Below are 26755 nucleotides of genomic sequence, written 5' to 3'. Positions count from 1 at the left end.
TTCACCGTGGCTCACACTATAGTGATGTCACATATCACAAATGAAGTCTTAAATCACCGGTACGGTCATATACAATAATAAGGTCATATAAATCACGATCCAGCGATGAAGATATATCACCGATGATGTCATGTCATCAAAGAGTGATGTCATCAGTGATATAACATCAGTGAGAGGAGACATTGTGAGCAATCAATAGCAAACAGACCTGACACAGGCCTAAATCTATGTACAAAAGGTAACTACGTCCTGTGAGAGATGATCAAGTAAAGGTTTCCATATTTTAGTGAAAATCTGTTTGTTGCCCTTAGATCCAGCACTCAGTCTCTCCATCGGCAAGATATTTAAAATAAATCCTGATACTGAGTGACTGTTGGAGCCTTCTCCATGATCCAATTGAAAAGAATAAATGTTCTAGCCAAGACTAACCGTTTATGAAGAAGTGTAACATTAGACGTGTTCAGGGACATGGACCAGTCTGGACGGTTGAGCAGAAATAAACCTGGTTTCTTTTCAATTCTGCATTTGAAAAATCTATTTAACTCTTTGGAGATCATTGACCAAAATTTGATATGTGTTATAATAATATGACCTTCATAGAAAGTGTTAGATTTCTTTTTGCTATATTCATCGCATTGAACTGCATAGTAATATTAAGTGTAATAGCAAAATAAAATAAATCAATAAATAGTATTCTTGAAATGTTTCATAACTCACTTTGTCAGAGTTTTGAAATACAATTTACTTATCCACAATTTAGACAACAGAATTGTGTATCACAAAATCATCACGATGATTCCACTGAAAGATGATATGGAATGTCTAAATAACAGATCATCACCCCCCCCCCCCCCCACACACAATCAAAAATCTAATTCTAACCTTGAGGGCCTCCTGCTCTGTGGGCTCTACCCCGTTATCAGCAGAAGAGCTGGGTGTCAGACATTCAGGCAGGCTGAGCTGAGGCTCTGGCTGAGGGCAGGCCTGGGTCTGGAGCTGGAGCTGGCTCAGGTTCATCTTGATGATGGTGCAGGGGGGGCAGATGTACTCTTGCCCCCTCCTCTCCATCTTGCTCCCCTGCGTCTCACTGACGCCAATGCAGTCGCCATGGAACCACTCCTGGCAACCTTCGCAGCTGATCATGAACCTACAAGTGACAAAATGTGACGGAGAGAAAGAATACTAATGGCCAGGAAGTAAAACTGGTTAGATGGTTTCACTATGCAAAACGGCGAAGGAGCGGCTCAGAGCGAGGAACTTGGTGATAGAAATGAGCATATACCTTTTATTGCGTTTCTGTCGACAGATGCAGTACAAAGCATTCGGATCATAACCGTCACTGTCCGATATGCTCGAGTACTCTGCGTTCTTCTTCTCCTCTTGCTGTGGTGCATCTTCATACTGGCCTGGTGTTACATCGGGAATATGGTCGGTGTCTATATCAGTGTCTATGACTATATAGTCTGAGCTTGATTGCTGAGAACTCTGAGACGCATCCATTAGTGCAGGCCTCTCTGGACTGCCTCCCTTTTCCTCTTCGTGCAACACTTGCTGTTCAGCTTGATGAAGAAGCACCACCCCGTCGTCGTCGTCATCGTCCGCAGTGCTCGACTCGAGCTCCGCTGCCCGGCCCCTCCCTCGCCCCCTCCCTCTACCTCGTCCCCTGCCTCTTCCTCTGCCTCTCCCCTTCCCCCTGGCCTTTCCTCTTCCGCCCCTCCCGCCTCGAGCTCTGGTGTCTCCCTGCCTGCCTTTAGCTACCGGCTGCTCCACAGGCAAAGGCGTCAGAGGCATTTCATCGCTGTCCTCTTCTCGACTGGAGATCGACACGACATCAGGTGCAACAGGCTGCAGGGTCTCCACGCTATCAAATTTAACCTCAGTCCCAGCCATCGTCTCTGAAGCGTCCATACTGTTATCAGAAACCAGAGACCCAGCCATCGCCTCCGACGCATCCATACTATCATCAGAAAGAACCAGAGTGCCAGCCATTGGCTCTGAAGCTCCCATGTAATCAGAAACCAGAGTGCCAGCCATTGGCTCTGAAGCGTCCATACTATCATCAGAAAGAACCAGAGTGCCAGCCATTGGGTCTGTAGCGTCCACAGGATCAGAAAGCTCAGTTCCATACATAGCCTCTGTAGCTTCCATGCCATCAGTGGCTTCCAGTTCATCTGCCATTCCAGAAGACACGCCGTCCTTCTCACCGAGCAGTGAGAAGGCAGTGTGGAAGGCCGAGCCAAAGTCCTGCCATAAGCTGGGGTCCAGGCTGCCTCCTGCAGAGGGCTCTGAGGGTGGCGAGGCCGCAGACGCCTCTGAAGCTGGCTTTGTGTCGTCCGACACTGGCGAGGATGGGGCGGACCATTCGAGGTCATCGATAACACTCCTCCTCGCGCGGCTAGCTCTTTGCGGGGCGGGGGGTTCCGGAGTGGTCTGGGGTGTCTGCTTGGCTCGGCGACTTCTGCCCCTCCGCGCCGGTGGTGGTGGTGGTGGGGGACTGGGGGTTACGTCTACAACCTCGTCCATGAACTCTCTTTTAGCAATGGTCGTCCGCCTGAAGCCCCAGGACTTTCGGACCTCTGAGAGGGTCGGTCTGACAGCCTTGTTATCTGGCCCTTCCAACATGCTCTGCTGCTGCTGTTCATCTACGCAGAGAGAGAGGAAGTAACACGGTGAACAAAAGAGAACCAAAATCTATTTCACACTCATCTAATCACAGAGATGTTTTACCTGGATTACTATCACCCGTTTCGCTGCCGTTTCCCACAGCGTCCATGTTGACATTTGTGGTAGACGAGCTGTGGGAAAAGAGAAAATGTAATTTAGCACAATTAACACTAAAAAGATTGTCAAACCCCTCGAGGGCTCCATAATACATACATACATACTTACCATAATACTCATACTTACAAAATCAGATGAAACAACAATGCCATATTTATACAGATGAAGATTGAAATCATCAATGCGATATTTATAGCAGCAATGAGTGAAGTCAAAAATCTAAATCCTGAATGCTGGTGATAACTTCTGAATTGGTAGGAGGGGCGTGATTCCTGCTCGTGTCCAAGTTTATACTACTACTACAAGCGTGGTCGATTTCTAGGGTGGAGACCGGAGAAACTACATTTTCAACAACCCTTAACTCAGCCTTGTCTCTTCTCCCTCCTTCTTCTAATGGCTTTCCGGCAGACTGGATGCCTTGCGGCACATTGCTGCCCCTCACAGAAACACAAATTCCAGACTCAGGGGTCCGCCCCCTCCTCAATGTTCCTCCCTCAGGCCGCCTCGCTCTCCTCTTCAACCGTCGTGTTCCCGACTCCCCTCGCTCTTCTCCCTACTTCTTCTAATGGCTTTCCGGCAGACTGGATGCCTTGTGGCACATTGCTACCTCTCACAGTTGGATGGTCTCACTCTAGACCGGGTTGTTCTTCTTCTTTCAAGTCTCCAGTGTTTCTCACACCTCCTCAATCTTGGCTGTTGCGCCCCATCTTATGTTCCTCCGCTCCTCATCCCTCCAGAGCAACGCGCCTTCACCTTCGTGAAGAGGTCCTCCATTAAGAGATTTCAACCTACTTATACTCCCACCACTTATATAGCCTCAGCCATGAAGGATTGATTACATCACTGATGACATCACAATTATTCGAGTGACATCACTGATGACATCACAATTGCTCAAGTGACATCACTGATGACATCATAATTCACTGATTTATGACATCATTTCCGCCACAAATCGTGACTGACACCGCCCGGACCGACAGTGCACAGTTAGCCAATTTTAACTAAAAAGAAGATAGTCTATGGATGTCTACATATTTATAGGGATATAACTGATGTTTTATATTTACCATTTAGGTTGTTGACAACAAGCATACACAACAACATCACTCTTCTTTCGTCGGATAACAGAAAAATAACTGAAACCAGGCCAGAATGTAAGTTATGCTGCCAGTATATTGTGTCTGGGTTGGTCCAAGACAGCCCTGGAATCGACATAGTTTCACTCGCCCAAAATAATGGTTTTTGCATGCAACTTTAGACCAGGGCTGCAAAAGCATGTTGTGAAAAAGGTGACAGATACCAGCGCAGAAATAAAAACCACTCAGAAACCTTTCACGTAAGTGTCTTATTTTGGGATGAAAAAGGTGACCAGTTTAGTTTGCATTCCTGTCAGACATTGGCGATATGTAGCCAGCAACATATAAAACAGCCATGACCCTACACGAACAGGACCTTACCCTCGCATCTCAAAATGGGCCCTGGCGTAAAGGAAATTGGCTGCCCAGTGCAAGAGAGATGAAACTGCGAGTTCACGTTGTGGACAAGTCCCAAATGTAGCGTTAATAACATTAGTCACTCGGTAGCAAACCAAGAACAAACCAACAGTTCCTTCTTACTGCTAGACAGCCGGAGTCTCTAACGTCACCAAGGCGAGAGTCTCGTTTGGTAAGGCCACGAACAGTCAGGAGCTTTCTAAGCATCGTGTAAAGGAGTCTTTGGAGTACGACATTGTTCCCTGTAGCTAAGTTAGCTGCTACCGTTCCGAGTAATAATGCAGTACGTCGCACTGATCCTTGTCTCGAATGCTACAGTCTCGACGTGCGTTATAATATTACACGGTTCTACACCGATCTCGTTATAAAATCGAAAACATACCTTCGAAACTAAGGTTAAATGTTCCAGTATAAACGAATTTATTCGCTCAGCTAGCAAGTTGCATCGCCTTCCATTTTCTTCAACTTGCTGTACACACGTGATTTCTCGCGAGAACAGAGCAGTGCCGCTGGACAACGTGGTTTCCTGTGCACAACCCTTCCCACCAATTTGCGCCAAGTCCCGCCCTTAGGTTTAGGCATGGGGAGTGGTGATTGGTTATGTTTAGGAAATAGGAATGATGATTGGTTGAGTTTAGGCATGAGGGTTAGGGTAAGCCAATCAGAGGCAGAGGAGGGCGGGACTTGGCGCAATATGGATGGGCGTCGACATCTGATTCTGTGATCAAAGAGAAGGAAATTATTGAATTAAATAATGAATCAATAAGCACCATATGCACTCAAGTTCTATTATATTTTTTTGTCTATGGTTCTACTGAGCTGTAAATGCACTTTCCCCCTGTCCATATCCAAATTGTAATGAATCCATTCCTAAAGTGGAACACGTTTCATCTTTGCTTTACTAAGGAGGACGACACAGTCAACTGATAAGCACCAAAATGATCAGACCAGTTTTATTTTTTCTTCACCAATTTACTGTATGTACAATAGTCTATGTAAACGAGAAACATACAAACGTAAAACATACATGCTCACAGGAAATAATATACACTGAAATTGCAGTTTCCATTTACCCCAGTTAGTCTGACTAGGACTACGGTACATTATTTTTGAATAACCGGTTGAATAGACTTTGTTCAGCGCGGTGACATTCATGTGAAGTGATTCTTTTCAAATAACTTTTTCAGACACATAGAAATGTGATTTCAATAAACATACTATAAAAACATAACACTATAAATATTGTTCAGGTATCTTCTTACAAAAAGCTTTGTACAGTTTAAAATTTTAGGTTTTTGTTTTGTTTTTTAGTTTTTTTTTAATAAATCACAGATAATTATTTTATGTGTACACTGTGGAACTACAATATAAAACAGGTATGAGCCAAAAATGCCAATGTTGGCATGAAGTGGACATGGTTGAAGACAGATTAAACTTACAATTACATTACTCAAATTGCCTCTGATGGCACGGTGGCACCACATAAACGGAATACACTCAAGTGCTGGTTGTTTCAACAGGTTTGTTTTACTTGGGGACAAATGACCAAAATACAACAGCCTTCAAGTACTTTAGGGCAGCACTGAAGATGTTATGGAGCAAATATCTGATGGTTTGATAGAATCTTCCTCAGATCTGGAACAAAGTGGTAACAGAGCTATAACATGAAACTTAGGATAGGTATGGAAATATACAGACTCACATTTTATTTTTCGAGACAGACTACAGTCACAAGGTGAATCCACCTGAACACAGACTCGTGGAAAACGTGAGTGAGGGATGACCAAGAAACGAGCGAGCACCAAGCAGACATACAGATGAGGATGGGGCAAAATCAAGCTGATTTGTCACAGAAGTGCGGCTCTTCGAGTATTGAGTGTGCCTTGCGTTTGACGCCGTTACGCCTGCACAGCGCTGTTGCAAAAGGTTACAGAGTGTGTATGTAGTGTAGCGATTAGGTCACAGTAACGGCAGCGCTGTCCTTGCCCTTGTCGATAATTGTGGGGGAGGAGCTTTTGTCTGTTATGGACGCCGTTGTGGTGGGCGGGGGCGGTGCAGCGGCAGAATGGCCCGGTGGTTTGGGAGGGTCCGAGCTGGACTCCGCCTCCGGGTCCTGCTGTGACGCTGTGGCTGGAAGGAGATCAGAAATATAACATGAGAATATGGCAAAGACTATGTGCATAGTTTACATACATACTCGTGTGTGCAGTGCTACTGTGGTGAGAATTTAGAGTTGTTGTAATACCTCCCTCAAGACCTAGGGGGCACTATCTGCAGTAAGCTGCTCTAGGGGGCTGAACCAGAGCTCTGTGACTTTGCTTTTTTGTAAATAAATAATATACTTATTATTATACTTTTTAACTTCTAGTTTATTGGTCTTTATTATGTTAGAAAAGTAATTTTTACCACACTACCCCCAGGTTGGCAGGGGAGAGGTAGTGTCTGAGATACACTGAGGAGGCAACCCATTTGTATTTAGTGCTGCGAGGACACCATATACTTAACGTTGTTGCTACACACGTGGGCTTTGTGTTACTGAAGGATATGTGAGCAGTGGGCGGGGCTTGCTAGAAGGATGGATTGGCAGGACATGGTGGGGCGTTACCGCTTCAAACTGACTTCTAAGCGTGAAATATACTCTTGATGCTGTCATGCTCAAAATTATACCTCCGACTTCAATGCAAGCTAGCGTAAATATAGCAAGAGCAGGAAGGAGAGGCCTTACAATTTCAACTTGGACTGTTGAAGGATTGAACAATCTGTTGAAGAGAGAGGAAGTTTTTGCCCATCTCAAAACATTGTCAAATGTAGGGTTTCTTACAGAGACTTCGAGAATGACTCGCATCAGATGTAGGGGGATAGGGAATATCATTCAAATGTTACTGCTAAATAGGAGGAATAGGGACAAATGACTAAAACTGGACGAACCAGATCAACCGGCTGGATCAAGAAAATTGCCAGAACTCACCTGATGAGCTCCCTGGGGAGAATATCATCCCCGAGATTTGAATACAACAAAATTATTCTCAGAAAAAGTAAGAAAAACCTTTCTGTTCATCAAACAACGGGAACACTTTGAATTTGGTGATAAACGGCACACCCTACTGGCCAGATTTAGAAAAGCCAAGAAGAAAAATAAGACAAAAATAAAAACACTGCATGATTTATAACAGAATCTGGCAAGGGTGACACCCTAATGTTCCCCAGGGACATAAATAGTAGCACCCACATAAATCAAAAATATGAGGAGAACACTAGTGCAAGATGTGTATTGATGTTACCTGACTGTGTGCAGGACTTCATATGTTCTGGCCAGTGAGCTTGCTGGCAGGGGTAATCACAGTAACTGGTGTTCCAACAGCAGTAGAAGATGGCCTCCTTTCTGCAGTTGGCGCACCACTGTTTCTTTTTGGTCTCGTCCACCGCCTGCTGCTTCTCCGTCTCCACCTGCTTCTTGACCTCTGCCACCAAGCGTTCCCTTTCCTGCTCCAGACTCTGCCTCATCTCTGCCATTGTCAATTCTGTATTGGACAACAGAGAGAAAAACAAGTCTCTTTGAAATCCATGCCATCTTTAAGTGACTGGATCATACTGTATTATTCGTAAAATAACAGATTGACATTTTTCACAGCAGCCATTTTGTGTCTAAAAAAAGACAGATTCAAGATTCTTATTGTCACTCCGTGGTACACGTACGCATGTGTGAAATAAATAAAATGACTAATATATTAATAATTATTATTAGGTATTATTACAGGGTAAAACACAGGTGCTACCAAAACAATGAGGGTTTCCAACTTCCAATCCATTTAGATGTTCCAGTGCTGCTGGGGCTCTCATTCATGTTTAGGTTGCACCTGTGTTTACCCTGCCTTTTAGACACAAAATGGCTGCTGTGAAAAAGGCTCATTCAATTGTTATTGGAAGCAACACAACTTACCCAGGTTGTGCTTCATCTCGGATAGCTCTTGCTGATGTAACCACTGGAGTTTCTCAATCTCTATCCTTAACCGTCGAATCTGTAGCCAAACACAGCCAGTGATCATCATCATCATCATCATCATCATCAGCTATAGCTTGTGAAGTCTTAGGCCATTTTCACATTACAGGCAAATCTGATTTGCTGCTAAAGTCATTAATCATCATTATCTTGATTGGTTTCCCAAATCTGATTTGGGAGTGTGTCCGCACTGCCACAAATCTGATTTGGCCAAGTGTTCAAGTCGGATCTGTGTGTCCAGATACAATGAGCCTATCTGCATGGGTTGCTAGGGTAACGACATAGGCATCAGTAAACGACTAGCTCTGAAGGTGCTTTCCAACGCAGAAGCACGAGAAATGACCATCATCTCTCGCCATCCAAACAATCGCGCTCCTGCAAAAGACACTCTCAAATCTGATTTGGGTGATCAGCGCGTCCACACTGAAGTCACATCAGTCGAAAGCAGATTGGAAACTACCTCCATATGTGGTTTGGGACAAGTGACACAAATCAGACTTGGAGCGTCCAGACTCATAAAACCAATCTGGATTGAATCATTAATAAGTCATTAAAGTTCACAAATCAGATTTGGCCTCCTAGTCTGAACATGGCCATAGTTACAACACATCTGTCTGCGATGCCAGAATACTTGCCTCTGCAATTGTGTTTCCAGATGTGCTTTTGGAAAGGTCATTGTAGATTTCAGTCATTGTCCCTTTTATCGTGTCCATCATCTGAAAGGTTTTTCCAAGATCGTGTGATGTTAGAATAAAGACCATGTGATGTTAGAAACAAGGCCCACAGCTTCAATCAACTACTTTGCTCTCTCAACAAGAAGGAATTGAAAATGCACATGTAGCAAAACTGCTCCTTTTGATTTTTGAAAGCAGTTATCTTTCCTTACATTACAGATAGATGACCCATACAGCGTCATCACTCTTTACACAAAGTTATATATGAATTACAGAAATAATTCAGCATTATTGTCCTCGATCAGATAAAAATAACTGTAGTCACTTCTCATTCTACAATGCTTCTTTACAGAGCTAAGAATCCCTGACTTACTTTGTTTGTGTACTTGGCTATATCTGCAGCCACATCAGCTGACACTGTGGGGATTTGCACGTCCCCTGCTGCGAGAGAGGAGGAGGAGGAGGAAGTGCCAGAGGTGACCGGAGTTACTGATGAGGAGGAGCCGCTCTGAGGGGAGTCTTTTTGCTGCACTGCTGGAGATGATGGAGGGGAGAAAAAGGAAATGATAAATACAATTGATTGACATTTGGATCACATCTGGGAGATGGTGGCGTTGTTGACACAGGTACGTGTACCTTTAGCTGCTTGTCTGGTCTGATAGCGTGTGCTAGAGGAGGAATTCTGCTGCTGTGACTGCAGCGGCTGCGCCTGCGCCTGCGTCTGCGCCTGCGTCTGCGTCTGCTCCTGCGTCTGCGCCTCCGGCTGCTCCCCATGCTGCTGCTGCCTCTGCACCTTCTGCATATGCCACTTCTGAGAGGAAGTCTGGAACTTGTTAGTGGGATTCCAAACGACTGCCCGCTGCACTGCCTGAGCCGTCTCTTTGGGCAGTAGAGGGCGCTGTTTCTTCGCGGCTGCAGGGACCGAGGCGGCGGTGGAGGAGGTAGGGGAGGGGGCGGGGGTGCTGCTGGATGGGGCTGCGCTGGGCGGGCAAGAGGCTGTAGTGGAAACGAGGTTGAGGGCTGCTGTGATGGCAGGTTGCGAGGGGTCTTTCTGGCTGGTAGTGGAGGAGGAGGCCTCCTTTGCTGGTGAAGCTGCTGTGGCGGATGAAGGGAATTTACCTAGGCAGAGAAAACGTCAACATCATGTTAACAACTCACTCATGTCATGTGAGAAGCATGGAAACATGTGAACATCTCAGGAGCCTCACCTTCCAACTTGGGAGCCGTAGATGTTTTGGCAGCAGGGGCTCCTGGCTCTCTTCTGGCCCTCTTTCGCTCACGGTTCCCATGCTCATCGCCCAGGTCGATCACCAGCTCTCTTTCAGAGTCAGAGTCTTGTTCATGCCGGGACGAGGAGGCAGCAGCTGCTTTGCCTGCTTTACCTGCTTTACCGTCCTCTGGGGCTTTGGGCGTGTCGGTGAGGGGCTTAGACTGGGGCGTTTTGGGCTTGTCCTGGGCTTCCCTATCCGGGCCGTTGCTGCCCTGCTTGTCTTTGAGCCCGGGTTCAGGGGTGGCCTTATCCCCTGTCCCCGTCACTCCCTCCTTATTCTCTCCTTGTGTGGCTGCTTTGGGCCTCTTTCGCTCGCCTTTGTCTTTGTCGTCCTGGGCGGAGGAGCTCTTTGGCCGGTGCTCCTCGTCGCTCAGATACTCGCTGTCACTCGAGTCCGATTTCTCAGAATCCTCCGAGTCACTGTGTTCCACGCCTTTATACACGTCTTCAGAAATCTCATCTATTCCTGTATGGGGAAGCATAAAATGTTATTAATCACATGTTGTGAAGTTAAGAGTGTTTCGTCAGATGCAATGGAATAAAGACTTTGATTCTCTGGTAACAGTCTAAGTGACAACATCAACAGTTAGTTCATCATCACTAATGCCAAATAAATGCCAGTCAAACAAAGCCAGCTGCCACATATTTCAACGACCACATGCTTTGTGCCACCGGGCGTGGTGACATCTGTTCATTTACTGTTAAGCTTAATATATTTATAATAATAATAATTTATACTTATTAGAAGGTGTCGCTCAGCACATGGTCGCAGACGAAAAAGAAAGTGTCGCTCATGGTGTTGCATTTATACTTCAGAGAAGGTTCGCTCGAACACTATAGTGCTGCAGACAGCCAAGAGAAGAGAGGGAATGGAATGCACAGTGAAACCACGTCGGAGGCAAGATGTAACGTGCTTGGCTGCAGCCGCATATAAACGACACACAACCACACAACTCACCTCCTCTCTCTCTTGGGAAGTTGGTCACAATGTTCTTTGTGATTTTCACAAAGTCATACATGAAGGACAGGCTGATAAAAAACAGCGGGGACACGTTCATTCATTTCAATCGAGTGAAAACCAAAACAAGGAAGTCAAGCGCGTGCCGTCTGTATAGCCAGTCAGACTTGCGTGACACATCGGTAGTCAGCGACACTAGACATTTCACCAGGTAGCAGACGCTGCTCGCAGACACTTGACAGTGTCGACTCAAGTCCTCATTCCTGTCGGCGACCGTTTCAAAAGTGTCGGCAGACAAAGCATAAATTGGGCTTTAGTGGTGTCTGGCAATTACTTGAAAAACAAACTATAAACTCCAGTTTCATCTTAGACGACTTGTGCCAAAGAACAATTTGAATATGACGTAGAAAATTGAAATATTCCCTAAATTAGGGCAGTGGTGGCCTAAAGGTTAGAGAAGCATCTTGTGACCGGTAGGTCATCGGTTCAATCCTCAGGACCGGCAGGATAAATCTGTGTGGGGAAAGTGGAAAAAGCAGTGCTTGCCCCTCCCTCATTACCATCACTGAGGTGCCTTTGAGCAAGGCCCTTAACCCCAATCACTCCAGCAGTGGAGCTGATCAGTGGCCAGCAGATCGGTCTGTGGTTGTACTGGTCAGCTTCCAGGTATGAATGTGAATGTGAGTGTGAGTGAGTGAGTGAGTGAGTGAGTGAGTGAGTGAGTGAGTGTGTGTGTGTGTGTGCGTGCATGCGTGTGTGTGTGTGTGTGAACGTGAACAGGGTGCTCTTAAGAAAAAAAGAGAGCTTTGCTCTCATGAGACCCTGTATTAATAAAGGCTAAAATTAGCAGAGAATTGTGTTATTAGGTTGGGTATCACTTAACTGCACACAACATGGCACGAGATAAAACACTACGAGAATAGAATTGTGGGCCAAAGCTAAATTAGATGGCACAGGGTTATTTATATATGTGTCTTTAGTGACTGATTATATACACACCAAGCTGAGCCTTGCAGCTTTCAATAGTCTTGTCTAGGCTCCTGCTGATGGGTCTCTTTGGCGTAGGAAGGGCAGCCGTCGTGCCCTGTTGCTGCTGCTGCTGCTGCTGCACAGTTTCACTCAGCTCCTTCAGATCCATCTCAGCCTTCACTCGATCTGAAGGCAAATGGTTCACATTCAACTTGAGGACAACTGGGAAAAAACATCTATGTATCATCTCAGATCTGATCCTGATCAGCCTGTGACAACATTAAGAGCAGGAAGTGCAGAGGCGAGATTATACGGACCTAAATTGAGATTAAGGATACTGCCTGTGCCTGCAGCCCTCTCCTGCTTGGGCACCAGTCCAGGGGTGGTCTTGGGGCTGCCCGTCATGCTGCCTGCAGGGCCCACCTTCCCTGAAGCAGGAGATGCTGTAATCCAAACAAAGAAATAAAAGAATACCTAGTTACTTTGCTTTAAACATTTGAATCCCCCCCCCCTAAAAATAAATAAAAAATAAATAAAAATGGTGTAATTTCCACAGAGGTGGACAATAAAGTCACTCAATCATATCCCTCATGGCTACACAGCCAGAGTGATGTCGACTTTAGCATTTAGTTACCACTGAAGTCCATAGATTCCTCTCCAGTGCTGTAGTGGAAGGCAGAATTCCTGGGGGGCTTCTCCATGCCGTCCTGCTCGGCGTCGGAGCCCGTGTGAGACGAGGTGGTGCTCATGGGAGAACGAGGCGCGTCCGTGGAGATCCTCCGACGCATCCCGCCCGCTGCGGAGCTCTTGCCGAGGACCATCTTGGGAGATGCGGTGATGTCGAAGTTGAGGCGAAGCTTTTCAGATTTCTCCATCTTCACTGGCCCAGCGTCGGGGTTGGAGGGGTCCTGTAACATCTGCAGGTGGTTGCTGGGCGTGTAGGCGGTACGGAAGGGTGCATAGTTGAAGATCCCAAATTTCTTGCGGATGTTCTCCACGTAGACCTCCATCTCCTGCATGGCACTGTTGAAAATGCTCTTGGTCTTCTTCACGGAGAAGGGGATCTCTTTGGACATGAGGTAGCAGTTGTTGACGGGGACCCAGGCCCTTTGTGGAAAAACAAGAGACTAGTCTGAGTTTTGGTGACGCAAACCAACAACAAGGAGTTTAATTTATTCTAATGGGTTTACCTGTCATGTTGTCCAAAGAAGCGTGCATCGACCTGCCCGTCCTTCTCCCGCAGAGCCTTGGCTGGCCAGAAGGGAAATCCCTTTAGTTTAGCCCAGACCAGGGGGTGGGGTTGACTCTGCTTGGTGGACAAAGCAAAAATAATTCAACGTGTCAAAGTTTTACACTGGAATTTAATAACTGGACACCCTTTAATGAGTTAAGATGATAGAATATGTATAAAAACTGTTACGACAAGTGTAATAGCTTAAGACCATGTCGAGACTTACACATGGTTCGCAAAACCAGTTGTCCCGTTTTTGGCATGAAGTCAGGTAGCACTCTGGACACACCTCGATCTCATTCATCTGAAACCCATTATGAAACAAAATGAGAATATAACAGAACGAGATTCATCCATTTATTCGTACATAAATGACACATACTGTATCTAGATGAGCCATTATCAAGTCGGTAAAGCTACTTTACCTCGTGTTCACAAATCTTGACGATGACTTTTGCTGTCGCTGTCAGTTTGTGATTACCTGGAACAAAGCCATGAGAAAGGTTGAGCCGTGAATTGCCGTTGATGTTTTCTTTGAACAGCAGAGTAAGGTGATGATGACTGATGTATCTCAAAGTGGCCTACCTCCATTATAGATGATGCAGTTGTGTAAGATCCATTTCATATCAGCGAGAAAGGCTTCGGTGCAGCCGTACATTTTCTTTTTGATATTCTATCAAAACATGAGAACAATAACATCAATGACACAAGACATTTCAATGATGAATAATAATCATATTTCTTTAAGTATGTATTGTTACAGTTATTACTCGTGTATCTTGGTACCTTCTCTAAAGTACACAGGTCCATGGCGTGGAAGATATATTCTGCATAATCTGGGTGCTGTTCCAGAGAAACAGGCTTGTGAAAAGGCTCCGTCTGCTCAGGTCGAAAAGAATAACAGGCATTATACATCAACTACCATACTTTGTCTTTTACATAAAACATCGTCATGAACACAAAGACAATGGTTATATGAGCTCAATTAAAGCCCCAATGTGAAATCTTCTGAGCAGCAGCAACAGCGGCCTCTGCTGCCACAAGTGGCAAATACAGATGCTAATAAATGCTACACTTCCCCGTTTGTGTTCGGATATCAGCCTTATTTTACCGTTTTTGCTTGTACTCTCTACTTTGCTAACCTTTTTCTGCAGTGTTTCTGATTTGCTGGTGGGAAAAATAGCTCAAAATATCCCCAAATGTTGTTGTCTCCACTTGTTTTATTGAAACAAGTGGCTAATCGCACCACTAATCAAGCTGGCAGGCGATAAACATGTTTCACTTCCTATGCGTACTTCACAATAAAAGTGTCCCATTACTTTGTCAGTGGAAAACTTTTAATCTGAAGGAGCCGCAGCAGCAGGAAATGGAGTTACACATTCCAGGCAACTTGAAATGCTCAGGACTGAACCTCAAAGTTATGGTGCAGGAAACAGGGCGTTCAGGGCACAGAGTGTTATGGTGCAGGAAACAGGGCGTTCAGGGCGCAGAGTGGGATTGATAGAGGTACCATTCTCCCTAGTCAGTATCGCATCAAAATGATTTAAAAGCTGTTATATTAAAGTCCAAGTGAACCGGAGGCGAATGCACTAGCGTTAGCGTCGGAGACTGAAAACAAATTGAGAGGCGGACCATATACGTGTCAATGATTTGATTTGACAATTCTGTCAACTGGCTTTGGCATTGGTCAATCATGGCGTGTTCCACCCCCAAATCGAGTGGGATTCAGCGTGTTGTACCAGGCAGCCACTTGCTTCGTGCGGAGCGAGCGGACAATCCGATGCATGGGTGCTGCCCGCCCGCCTGGAATCTCCGACGGGCGACCCCTGACTACCACGCTCTCAAGCGCGCGCCTTTTACGCTATTTCTGTAAATAAGATATTGCTGGAATGCGCGTTTTAACGGGCCAGTTACATTTCTTTGCATTCTTAGAGATTATAGTTTTTGTTTTTTGTTCATGTTTCATGCAATTGGCCAAGTTAGTAGTTAGTTTATGGGATAGGAATTCTGCCAGATGACAGGCACTAGGCGCCATTTTCTACTTCATTTGGAAGAGAAAATTATCCTGAAATGAAGATTTGATTGACAGCTGCATGTCGTGATATGATTGGTTGAAATGGGGTAGAAATTCGGTAGTACTAGGTGACGTCAGCAAACTGTAGATTAGTGTTATCAATTAAATCTTGAAAAATGAACTTTTGATGTGAAAAAACTAAAGGAATTAGATTTTTGTGATTTTTTTGGCATACATTATTAAATAGGTGCACTGCATACCCAGGTATTTTAACTAAAAGAAAAGAAAAGTCATTTTTGGGTTCAACTCGACTTTAAGGTAAAAAAACCCCAATACATTTACACTTACATTTACAGTAAGTGACTTACCCCAGGCTGTTTCATCTTCTGGAGGGCAAACTTGAGCAGGTAGGAGAGTTGGTCTATTGCTAGCATCGTCATGGCCTTGCTCTGGGTTTCTATGCATTCAGCAACAGTGATTTTCTGCAAAAAAACGTAAGATTCGATTATAAAAATGGTATCCGTATTACTGAGACGCCCATCCCATCAAGCAAAGGACTGAACCCAACTGCTCATATTCTCGCAAGTTGGCAAAGATATTAACTTTCTAATAAGCGTACATTCGCATCACTATTAGCTTCTGAGTTAGCTTGTAGCCACTTGGAACCGCAAAATAATCTATTTCCCCAAAAGGGTAAAGAAAACGATTTTAATGCGCCAACATCTCTCAAGCTGACAGGGTGAGTTACCAGACAAGCTCAGTGTGTAGATTGTGCTGTAAGCGTGCGCGTCACACACACACACACACATCTTTAGCGAGATACCTCACACTCAGGACAGAACCAGTCGCCCTCGGGCTCGGCTGGTAGTTTGAGGCACTTGGCGTGGTACACCCTGGGGCAGAGCTCACAGCAGAGCACCTGGCCCTCGCGGTGGCACAGCCAGCAGTAGAAGTCGTTCCTGCCGTCCTGCGGTACAACATCAACAGGGTCTGTGGTGAGTGCTGGCTGCTTCACATAGTAAAAGGGACCATGTCTTAGCTCTGACTGAAATGCAGGCAAGAGAAACACAGGGGGGGCAGGTTTCAAAAACACGCAGGAACAAACACAAAAAAGGTGCAGTGCAACACAAACAAGGTGGTGATAATAAGGCAGGATAAGCTGCATTTTTTAAATGTTTTTTTAACCCATTGCTACCTGATGCAGCATTTGCATGTATATCCCTCATTTGTGTGTGTATCCCTTTAAGACCGCGAACCGTCTTAAAGGGATACACACACACAAATGCTGCATCAGGTATCAATGGGTTAATGATAATTTTGTGTGATACCAGACCCCTAAGCAAAACGCACAGTAGTGATGAGTGATGGTCACATCCGAAAGTTCTGATCACGTGATTGATTCCAGACTGAGCCGAAAGGGTTCCCGATGTAGCTTAAAGGGTAACTGCTGTTTATTTTCAAGTGTGATAATTACTAGATCGCTGATCTTTCACCTGAGAGTAGACACGATGCAGGATTTGTTTTTCTGGTAAGTGCCCTAAACCATCAGCACAATTTGTATATTATGGTAAATTAATCTGTTGTAACCTATTTCACAGTACGAGGCCAAGCCTAGTTAAGGATGACTTAGATCAGGGGTTTTCAAAGTCTGAGACTGTGGGCAGCCCACCTGACAAGTCTTGGGAAAAGGCGCCCCCCGGATGCCTATGGGATCATGATTATGTTATAAGATAGCCTGATGTTGCCGTTTATACTTCAGACTAAACCACATACATAAAAAGGGTCTGAAGGCGTTTATTAGTTTCTGACTCACACACATTTAGGCTATTCTATGTGATCTCCTTTTTTCACTTCCATTCACTGAGCCTCCCCTGAAACTGCTTGGAGCCCCCCTGGTGAGGCGGCCCCCACCTCACACTTTGAAAAGCCCTCACTTTTAGATACTAAAGTTGCTATTGATTTAGCATTCGCTACATTTTACTGCAGCTCTTATGACCATTTCCAGATCGTCATCAATCCATGTATTCTGAACTTATGCATAACTAGGCTCAGGTCAAAGACGTGTCAAAGTATCACACTACAAAAAAAAGCAGGAATTACCCTTTAAAGCCATGCACACACAAGGAGGCACAAAGGGGAATCACACCAATTAGCCAATCAGATTATTCAAAGCACACAATTTGAATTGAACAACAACAACAAAACAGATGCACATATCAGTAGTCGTCAAAATACAAATGGCCATGTGACCATGCACCAGGTGTCACTGCTTCAAGCCTTCAGGCACAACACTGTAAAAGACACCAATCCCACCCACATATCCAGTGTGAGCAGGTCAGAGGTCACAGCCATATGGGCCTGTCCATCCTCACCTGGTCTTTGTTGTTGGAGTGGACAGCCCCGGGCTTCTTCTTCTTCTTCACGGGGCTGGGGGAGGTGTCTGACGGAGAGTGGCCATTGGAGGAATGGCTGGGACTCGGCATCCTCCTCTTCTGTGGCGCCGGCGCCCGTTCTGCTGACCCGGGAGGGTCAGGGACTGGACCGCACGCAGGGAGAGAGAGAATCCGATCAGTGCACACGACAAGACTAGTGTCACTAGTGTTACACAACCTTAACAGGGTGGCTACTAACGGACTGGAACGCCAATGATAAATGACTTGGCAACTGCTGGAATAGACCAGTGACCATTAAACCTATTAAGACACCATCATCTCTCATTCCAATAATCTCACATTCAGTGTTTTTCTGAGGAACCAGGGACAGATGTGGCAATTGACGCACTTCTTTTTTTCATTTCATTTCAATTTAAATGTCAGATACAGTGTCCAGCTTTAAGCTTTTTTTTGTTTGAATGTCAGATACAGTGTCCAGCTTTAAGCTTTTTTTTGTTTGAATGTCAGATACAGTGTCCAGATTAAAGCTTCTTTTTATTTGAATGTCAGATACAGTGTCCAGCTTTAAGCTTATTTTTGTTTGAATGTCAGATAAGCTTTTTTTTATTTGAATGCCAGATACAGTGTCCAGCTTTAAGCTTTTTTTGTTTGAATGTCAGATACAGTGTCCAGCTTTAAGCTTTTTTTTATTTGAATGTCAGATACAGTGTCCAGCTTTAAGCTTCTTTTTATTTGAATGTCAGATACAGTGTCCAGCTTTAAGCTTTTTTTTGTTTTTGTCATCATGATAATATCGATATCTACTCAGCAAGCCTCACACTGGATCTCAATAGCAGTTAAATTGGGAATTATTGCAATTGTCATAAATGAAAGACAAGAACTTATACAAGAACATTAAGCTCCTACTATATCAAAAGTGTTACATAAACACGTGATATTATTAAGGCTAACGCATGCTGGAGTGCTTCCTCTAAACTGCTGTGTTGTTACAGTAGCAGTGTCTGCTGATAGACTGTGTCGTTACAGTAGCAGTGTCTGCTGATGGACTCTGTCGTTACAGTAGCAGTGTCTGCTGATAGACTGTGTGTTGTTGATACTTGACACACATTCTAAACAGGCAGGCAGTCGGGCGTAATGGATTATCAGTGTGTATTCCTATAGAGATCCACAACATGCATTAGACTGCTCCTTCAATCTTAAAACACCCTCTTCTTCATAGTCTGAAAACTAAGCCGCGTTCAAGAGGTTTGACTCTTAAATGTAGGCTACTTGGCCTTAAGAGACTTACCTTTGGATCGTGCGGACGCCTCCATCCCCTCTACCACATCAGACTCCGTCTTTATCTCATCCTCAGCCAGACTGCAGAGCACAGAAGAAGAAGCACACAGAAGAAGAAGAGAGGAAGTCAGAAAGGCTGTTCACAAACCAACCGGCATCACAGTAAACAAGTGGATCCGAGTGGAACACCACCTAAGGCACCCAGGTCCCAGAGGGATCAGGCACGAGAGACTGCAGGTTCCCAACGCTATTATTATTATTATTATTATTTATTATTCATTTTTTTGTATTTGATGTCAACACATTTCTGACATTGTGTAATAAAAGCTCAACTCATTTCCACTTTTTATCAGTGACAGACAGAATTCACTCGTTATGTTCCAAGAGACACAACGGTAGCAATCGCCATGGCAACACTCATCTCCACAAAGCACAAGCTGAGATTCACAACAACGCAGAAGGCCATCTAACTTTAGATTAGACCAGCAGCATACAGTAGCTGTCCTCCAGAAGACACCAGAGAGTAGAAGATCTCAGTCCAACCAGGTCCTGATCTTTGCACCCCAACGACAAATAGGAACAGCGGGTCCTATAGTAACAGGAAAGCCAGTGGGGGTTGATCCCTACTAACTCGAGGAACGACGTCTCAGGGTGACGAGCAGTAGGTTGCTCCTGGTACCTCTCAAGCCCCTTCTCTAACAACGGGTGTCGGTCCCCAAGGCTTTCCGTCCGATTCCTGGAGACCAGTTGCAAGTTGCAACAGATCCTTATAATACGCTTCGAGGATTCAAACCTAGGTCTAGTTAGGAGGATATTTGGGAAACTAAACCTCTTGACGAGTCTACTTGCGAAAGCTCTTAACCAATACAAGCACGATGATTTTGAAATTCACTAATAAACATTTGATATAAATATCGCCATCGGGTCAATATTGTGACAAACACCGAGGATACACCCTCGACAAAACGCATCAACACATCCAGCACTGATGTAAAAGCCTGATTCCCTGGAGTCTCTGGTTCCGCTCTCATCTCATTTCCTCGGAGGAGAAAAGGAGAAGAAGAAAAAGTGTGTGTGTGTGTGGAGGGGGGGGGGGGGTTGGTGATGAATGGAGCTCTTTGAACGTTCAGCTTCTCCTTTGTCAAGAGCAACAGAGGGCCTCGTTCCAACCATGTCGTCTTATCCACGACCTGAACCCCCCCCCCCCCCCCCCCCGAGAGAGAAAACCCTCCCAAAGACCCCTGACAGGTCACAGCCTTGACCAGTTCATCGTCCAGTCAGGACGCTGGCTGTGTTCAGGCAACGACATAAAGGTCAACCACATTCGTGAGATAGGTTTTTTTCCCCCTTTTCTTCTAAAAGATAAAGCAATGCTCTTCATGTTGATGTTCTTCCCCTTGCCGCCCCTCCTTGAGACATTCCACAGATTCCACACTATCGAGTTGATCAAACGTCTCCACATCAAAACCAGTTCAGGGACGGGCGTGACTGTAGACAAAAAGCTAGAAACCCAACTGTGAGAGAGATGATTAGGTACGATGATCACATCAACCTTGATGTCGGCCTCACAATCCAAAGGGTGAGACAATGACTAGGCCTCTTCATGACCCCACACACATACTGCAACAAGCATGTCACCAAGCCAAGAACCAAGAGCTCTCTAGTCCACAATCATCCAAGCAAATCTAGGTACATTCATTTGTCCTTTCAGTCTCTCACAAACAGCTTATCAAACTGAAACTGAAATGATCAAACTTCAATGATCAAACTGAAACTTAAGAGAAACCCTCCACAATAACTCATGTCGTCTGGATAAGGAAAGATGTGGGTTGACCAGATACAAAAAAAATGAATCCAGCAAAAGTGTATCTTGTTTCAACCTGCTAACAGTCGCACTCGCGCACACGCGCACGCACACACACACACACACCAGACACACACAACACGTGTGCACACACACACACCACACCACACACGTGCACACAACCCCTCCGGGGCCTTGGTGTTCCGGACAGGGTGAACAAACGAGGCCCACATGAAAATGAGAGAACATGAGCCAACTCCCTCTGCTACCTCAGAGACTGCTACGTGTACTGAAGCACTGAAGAGAGAGAACCTCTGCTACCTCAGAGACTGCTACGTGTACTGAAGCACTAAAGAGAGAGAACGTTCTGCTACCTCAGAGACTGCTACGTGTACTGAAGCACTGAAGACAGAGAACCTCTGCTACCTCAGAGACTGCTACGTGTACTGAAGCACTGAAGACAGAGAACCTCTGCTACCTCAGAGACTGCTACGTGTACTGAAGCACTGAAGAGAGAGAACCTCTGCTACCTCAGAGACTGCTACGTGTACTGAAGCACTGAAGACAGAGAACCTCTGCTACCTCAGAGACTGCTACGTGTACTGAAGCACTGAAGACAGAGAACCTCTGCTACCTCAGAGACTGCTACGTGTACTGAAGCACTGAAGAGAGAGAACCTCTGCTACCTCAGAGACTGCTACGTGTACTGAAGCACTGGAGAGAGAGAACGTTCTGCTACCTCAGAGACTGCTACGTGTACTGAAGCACTGAAGAGAGAGAACGTTCTGCTACCTCAGAGACTGCTACGTGTACTGAAGCACTGGAGAGAGAGAACGTTCTGCTACGTGTACTGAAGCACTGGAGAGAGAGAACCTCTGCTACCTCAGAGACTGCTACGTGTACTGAAGCACTGGAGAGAGAGAACGTTCTGCTACCTCAGAGACTGCTACGTGTACTGAAGCACTGGAGAGAACGTTCTCCTCTGCTACGTGTACTGAAGCAGTGAAGAGAGAGAACGTTCTCCCACAGCTGCTGAACAGAGTGCCACCACCCCTACATTCACACTGACAAAGTGCTGCAACTAGCAGGACGGCAGGATCAGCAGCAGGAGCAAAAAAACCTGCTGTTCCAGAGGGCATTCTCAGAGCAGGAGCTGTGTCCCATCATCATCATCATACAAGGATAGTTAGCCAGATAAATCCACAGCAGACTCTGAGCAGACTCTGGGATATATTCCAGAAAGACCGGCTTCAAGAAAACATTGATACCATCCCCCTCTGTGAGTAGTTACCTGATGGACAAAAAGAGAAACACACTGACTCTGATGCCTTGAGATTCCTCTCCTGTTAGATGTGCGGGCTTTTTTCTCGTCACAGAAAATGGAGGCCACAGCTTGCACTCCTCCCCCCCTCCCCACACCCCTCTCTCCCCCATCCCCCACTCCCAGGCTCAGGCACTGGCACATCCATGCAGGAGAGGACGACCACAGATCTGTGGAGATTACAGTTCAACATTAAAAACACAACACCGCTCGGCCGAGAGAGCACAGGGAGAGACACAGAGAGAGAGAGAGAGAGAGAGAGAGGGAGACGGCAGGGAAAACCCTGCAAAGTGAGGAGAAGCATTTTGTCTGGTTTGTTGTTTACCCTCTTCAGCCTCGTGCCTTTTCTCCTTCACTGTGTGAAAGAAACACTGCCATCGCAGAAGAATCAGGCTTCAGAATGAGAGAGCGGAGCGCCGTGCGAGCCGAGTACAGTCAGATCCTGGCAAACCTAGTTTCTATCCCTTACCAGGAAGAGACGGCATTTTCCCCGGCTTCAAAAAGAATATTGCATAAAGGAGCTCGACAAAAGACAAAAAGGGGGAAGGTACAGAATGCAGACTTCATCTCAAATTATCTGCAGAACTGCCCTTGAAAACACTTGGAATGAATACTGTGGTTGAATGGGAAACAAACAGCCATCGAGAGCCATAGAGAGATTACTAGGTTTGTATTACAAACTCTCTTTGGGTACTTTGAGTAAAATGACCAGACTCATTCAACCTTATACAGGATCAACAGTCCTATGGAAACACAAAGACATGCAAGCCATCCACGTTTGCTTTTCCTGAAATGTCACAAAACAGACGTATTTTTTTTTTACCATAAACAAAGGATTAAGATCAAGGTCGACACATTTGCCTCTATTTTCATGCAATAAAGGTTTTCAACTCTATTATTAGCATGATTCATTTGTAACTGTAAAACCATTAACCAAATACAATGTGACACAGCACCTCCTTAGTACATCAAGTAATACTGCTGCTCGCAACACAATCGGCTAAATAGAAGAAACATTTGACCTGGATTTTACATGAGGCTGTAAAGGGTGAATCAAAGATGGCTGTGGAATTTTCCACAAGGCCCTTCGTTGCTCTCCCTGCTGCTCTCCCTCCCGATTGTCAATCTTTAACCTCGACTGCGGCCGTGATTGGCTGGAGGGCCACCGGGGTGGAACGTGATTGGCTGTGCTGTGCTGTGCCACACGGATCACACACACAGTGTGCAAAGCTTCCCTCTTCCTCTTAAAAAGCAGTTCTGCTGCAATGCAGAGATTTCCCCCCCCTGTACTGCCTTTTCCTTCCGTTTAGCTTGAGCCATCTTGGGGCATGACAGCATGAAGCGCGGGGGGATTTGAGAGGACGCTCTTTTGGGAGAGGTGATCTTTGTGGTGGTTGGAGGCGTAACTCAATGGCTCTGCTATTCGACCTCTGGTGTCCTGTTTACAGACGGTTGCCTCATCTAACCCGGGCCACTGCCAGATGATTTGTTTCCTCGCTCTAACATTACACTACTAATGAAATGTAACATTCATACTTACAGGCTTTGCTTACAGCGTCGTGCAGTTGGGCCATTCTGAATCAGTTGTGCACTTTAGGTTTTGGTTTTACTCTTAGTGCATTAGTAACAGTGTAACAGTAGTAACCGTCTAAGAGAAACAACATAGGTTGTACTGTTTTTGTTGTTGTGCTGGTCATAAAATGCAAGGGAACCCCCCCCCCCTCTCTTCCTGTCATGCATGTGAAACAAAGAGCACCCCCGCCCCCCAACATGGTATAGTCTAATGTACTATGTTTCTACTGTGCTCTGTAAGATATCGTATGGCATGTTCATTTCTGAACACATGTGCTCTCAATCCATGTAAGGACCAGATCAAATATTTAAAACAATGTCTTGTTTCATATATTCTTTGAGTAAATTTCACATCTTAGGTATGAAAAAGAATCTTGACAAAAGCACAGAGAAAACCTGCTGTTTAAGTGAAACACAGGAATCAATGCTGTTTGGGTGTTTATGGTTAAAAATATGAGAAAAACCCCCCCGAGCAGCAAAAGAGAAGAGAGAGAAAATGGCTGAAACAGATGAGAGTGAGGTCGAAGAGAAACACGCCACCATCTTTCCATATTCTCAAAACATGCTGCATACCCACGTAGAGGAGGTAAAAAACACACGTAGCTTTTTCTGTCTCGCTGTTTTGATCTGTGAGGGGAGTTCTCCCAGGAGGAACTCTACACACAAAATGGCCACTGTTTGAGGATCAGCGTGTGGAGGAAACACTTTCATGCTGAACGCTGCTGTGGACTGTGGAGGCAGTCGTAGCACTGGGCTGTAACCCAAAAGGGCCTTGGGGCTGTAAATGGAGAAACTAGGTAGCTGGTCTAACACCGGTGCATCCACACCTTTTGGCTCAAAAGAAAAATGACATTTGAAGAAGAAAAATGAATCAATATTCCCCTGTGACAAACCTTTGTTTCAAGGGGGTTCATGCATTGGTTGATTTTTTACTGTGAAGAGAAATAAACAAATGTAACAAAATGTAACAAAGGGAAATGAATGGATTCAAATGTAACAAATGGATACAAACATAACACTCCTGTCACAGGTTTTCTTCAACCTCAGTTCATATTTCTTCAATCCCTGTTCAGATTTTATGAATCCAGAATGTGATCCAGAAACTAAAAACATTTAAAAAAAAATGAGAAAAAAAATCCTAATATTTACAGTGTCCCTCCAGTATGCCCCCCCCCCCCCCCTCCCCATGCAATAAAACCAGTATTCAGTGATGCCCCCCTGTCCTCCTAACAGGCACATCTGTTGCCCCCCGCGTCTGTTCCCCGGCCTGGCATGACACAAGATAACAACGGGGCAATCTACTTACAAAGGGTACATACCACCCCCTCCCCTCTCTCCATCCTCCACTGCCCATCCCCCCACACGCCAGAGGAGTCGACACAAACTGCTGCAAAAGAGGGCTGCTACAACAGAAAGGAGATGCGAGTGGCCATTAGAAATCTAACTCTTTAGCATGATAAAAAAAAGGGGGGAAAAAGACAAGAAAGGGGATTCTCCATGCCTCCTGCATGGCAGCCTGGCTTGTCTGGGGCACCCATGTGACCCGGAGACACAGAGTGGAGAGCAAGGGTGAGAGTCCTTACCCAACCCCCCACCCTCAGCACTGTGGTGCGAGCAGAGGCCTTGCAAGGCCTCCAGTCCACCCCGGCCCCTCCTCCTCCTCCACCACCTCCTCCTCCTCCTCCTCTGATTTCATGGTGTGCAGATTTATCATCAGAAATCAACAGTCACTACAACAACAAGAAGAAGAAGAAGGAAGCCATGTTTGTTATTAGAGTTGAGATAAAAAAAGAGACAGGCCTTACCTCTGTGGATGCATGGCTGCCTGACACACTGTTATGTCAACACTTAAAAAACATGGAGGACACTCTCAGCCCTCAGCTCAGCCGGGGAAAGGCTCCGCTCTTCAGGCAAGGCGATCAGGCCCAGAGTGATGTTAGCCAGGTCCTGACTGGTCCGTCGCCTCACAGGCAGGATGCAAGGCCGCGTCTGATTGGCCAATGTGTTTCCTGAGTAATTATCTTTGTTCAGCGCAGGCAGGGGCAGCTCTGTGTGAGTGTCAGAGAGAGAGGGGAAGAAAAATAAGCAAGAGAACTAGGCCTAAAACAGTCAAATAACATGATTAACAGCATTTTTTGGACATACAAACCCCATATAGCAACGATATGAAGCGTCCCAATGCTGCATCTGCTGGTAGTTGTCTTATTTGGAGGCTTTAGTAGTAGAAATGGCACCATGTAGAACGTGGCAAGCAGGACACCATGGCTTCTCTGCACAAGCCTCCATTTTTGTGTGAGTGGAGAGAGAGGGCCTTTGTCTAAACTCCTCCCTCCTCAACCGTCTTCAGAGGATAGAGAGGCTATAGCTCTTCACTAAAACCATTGCCACGTAGGTCCGAATCCCTGCAAAAAGATTTTTTTAACACCCTCACTGAGAATATTTGTATTTTAAAACACGTCTATGCCGGTGTGTTGTAAATGTAGGGGAAAGGCTCACACAGCAAAAGCAAAATAGGCATAGAGGTTTTGAACAGGCCAAATCCTTTTTATGCTAAACATCATTGTCGTTACTGTAGTGAAATAAATACATATCCCACTGATAGTTGACCAAACACACAACGTATATGTGTGTAAGCCCATGTTTAGCAACCTGTAGTAATAGGTTGAATACCATACATGTGTTTACAACTCCTCCCTCATAAACAGGAAAAGGAAAATGGGAGGATTTGAACGTTACCTTGTACAGCATACACTATACAGTATACAGTGTGTGTGTACAGAGCGGTGTCTCCTTCACAGTCTGTGCTGTGACGATGGTCATTAATAATTCATCATTGCTGGATAAAGCACATGTTATTGCTGCCTACCTGACTTGCTCTTAGGAATATAGGCTTTCACCAAGAGTTGGGTGAATGTATATGAGAGAGATAGAAGTGAAAAGAGTGCGCCCAACGTGGGGCTCGAACCCACGACCCTGAGATTAAGAGTCTCATGC

The 26755-nt window shown here is 45.5% G+C and overlaps 1 protein-coding gene across 4 annotated transcripts; it reads right to left on the bottom strand.

Moving 5' to 3' along the window:
- Positions 1 to 5233: 5233 nt before the first annotated feature.
- On the bottom strand, positions 5234 to 25682 carry LOC310780365 (MYND-type zinc finger-containing chromatin reader ZMYND8-like). Of its 4 annotated transcripts, none has more exons than XM_083640940.1 (20): positions 25567 to 25682; positions 19075 to 19145; positions 17766 to 17929; positions 16217 to 16438; positions 15762 to 15875; positions 14166 to 14258; positions 13965 to 14052; positions 13805 to 13860; positions 13606 to 13683; positions 13339 to 13457; positions 12783 to 13255; positions 12466 to 12591; positions 12179 to 12334; positions 10160 to 10687; positions 9588 to 10070; positions 9325 to 9485; positions 8913 to 8993; positions 8218 to 8296; positions 7559 to 7798; positions 5234 to 6407 (listed from the first exon to the last, which is right to left on the bottom strand). In XM_083640940.1, exons 1-20 carry the CDS (start codon positions 25578 to 25580, stop codon positions 6232 to 6234), a joined length of 3522 nt encoding a protein of 1173 aa, XP_083497066.1. In that variant the 5' UTR covers positions 25581 to 25682; the 3' UTR covers positions 5234 to 6231. The 4 variants fall into 4 exon arrangements, with proteins under 4 accessions (XP_083497066.1, XP_083497068.1, XP_083497067.1 ...); XM_083640942.1 differs by having other exon boundaries at positions 9325 to 9482; XM_083640941.1 differs by having other exon boundaries at positions 13339 to 13454.
- Between the last annotated feature and the right edge of the window lie 1073 nt (positions 25683 to 26755).

Source organism: Poromitra crassiceps (assembly GCF_964638095.1).
Source record: "Poromitra crassiceps genome assembly, chromosome: 8".
Classification (NCBI taxonomy): Eukaryota; Metazoa; Chordata; class Actinopteri; order Beryciformes; family Melamphaidae; genus Poromitra; species Poromitra crassiceps.
Note: the sequence above shows the minus strand (reverse complement) of the source record. Positions and strands in the feature narration are given on the sequence as shown.

What these genes read in the sequence shown, in the direction of transcription:
- LOC310780365 (XM_083640940.1), bottom strand. An exon ending in ACCTGTGTACTTTAGAGAAG is followed by an intron (nt 14,053 to 14,165) that starts GTACCAAGATAC and finishes ATGTTTTGATAG; the next exon opens with AATATCAAAAAGAAAATGTA. An exon ending in GAAGTCCTGCACACAGTCAG is followed by an intron (nt 6,408 to 7,558) that starts GTAACATCAATA and finishes ATCTCCTTCCAG; the next exon opens with CCACAGCGTCACAGCAGGAC.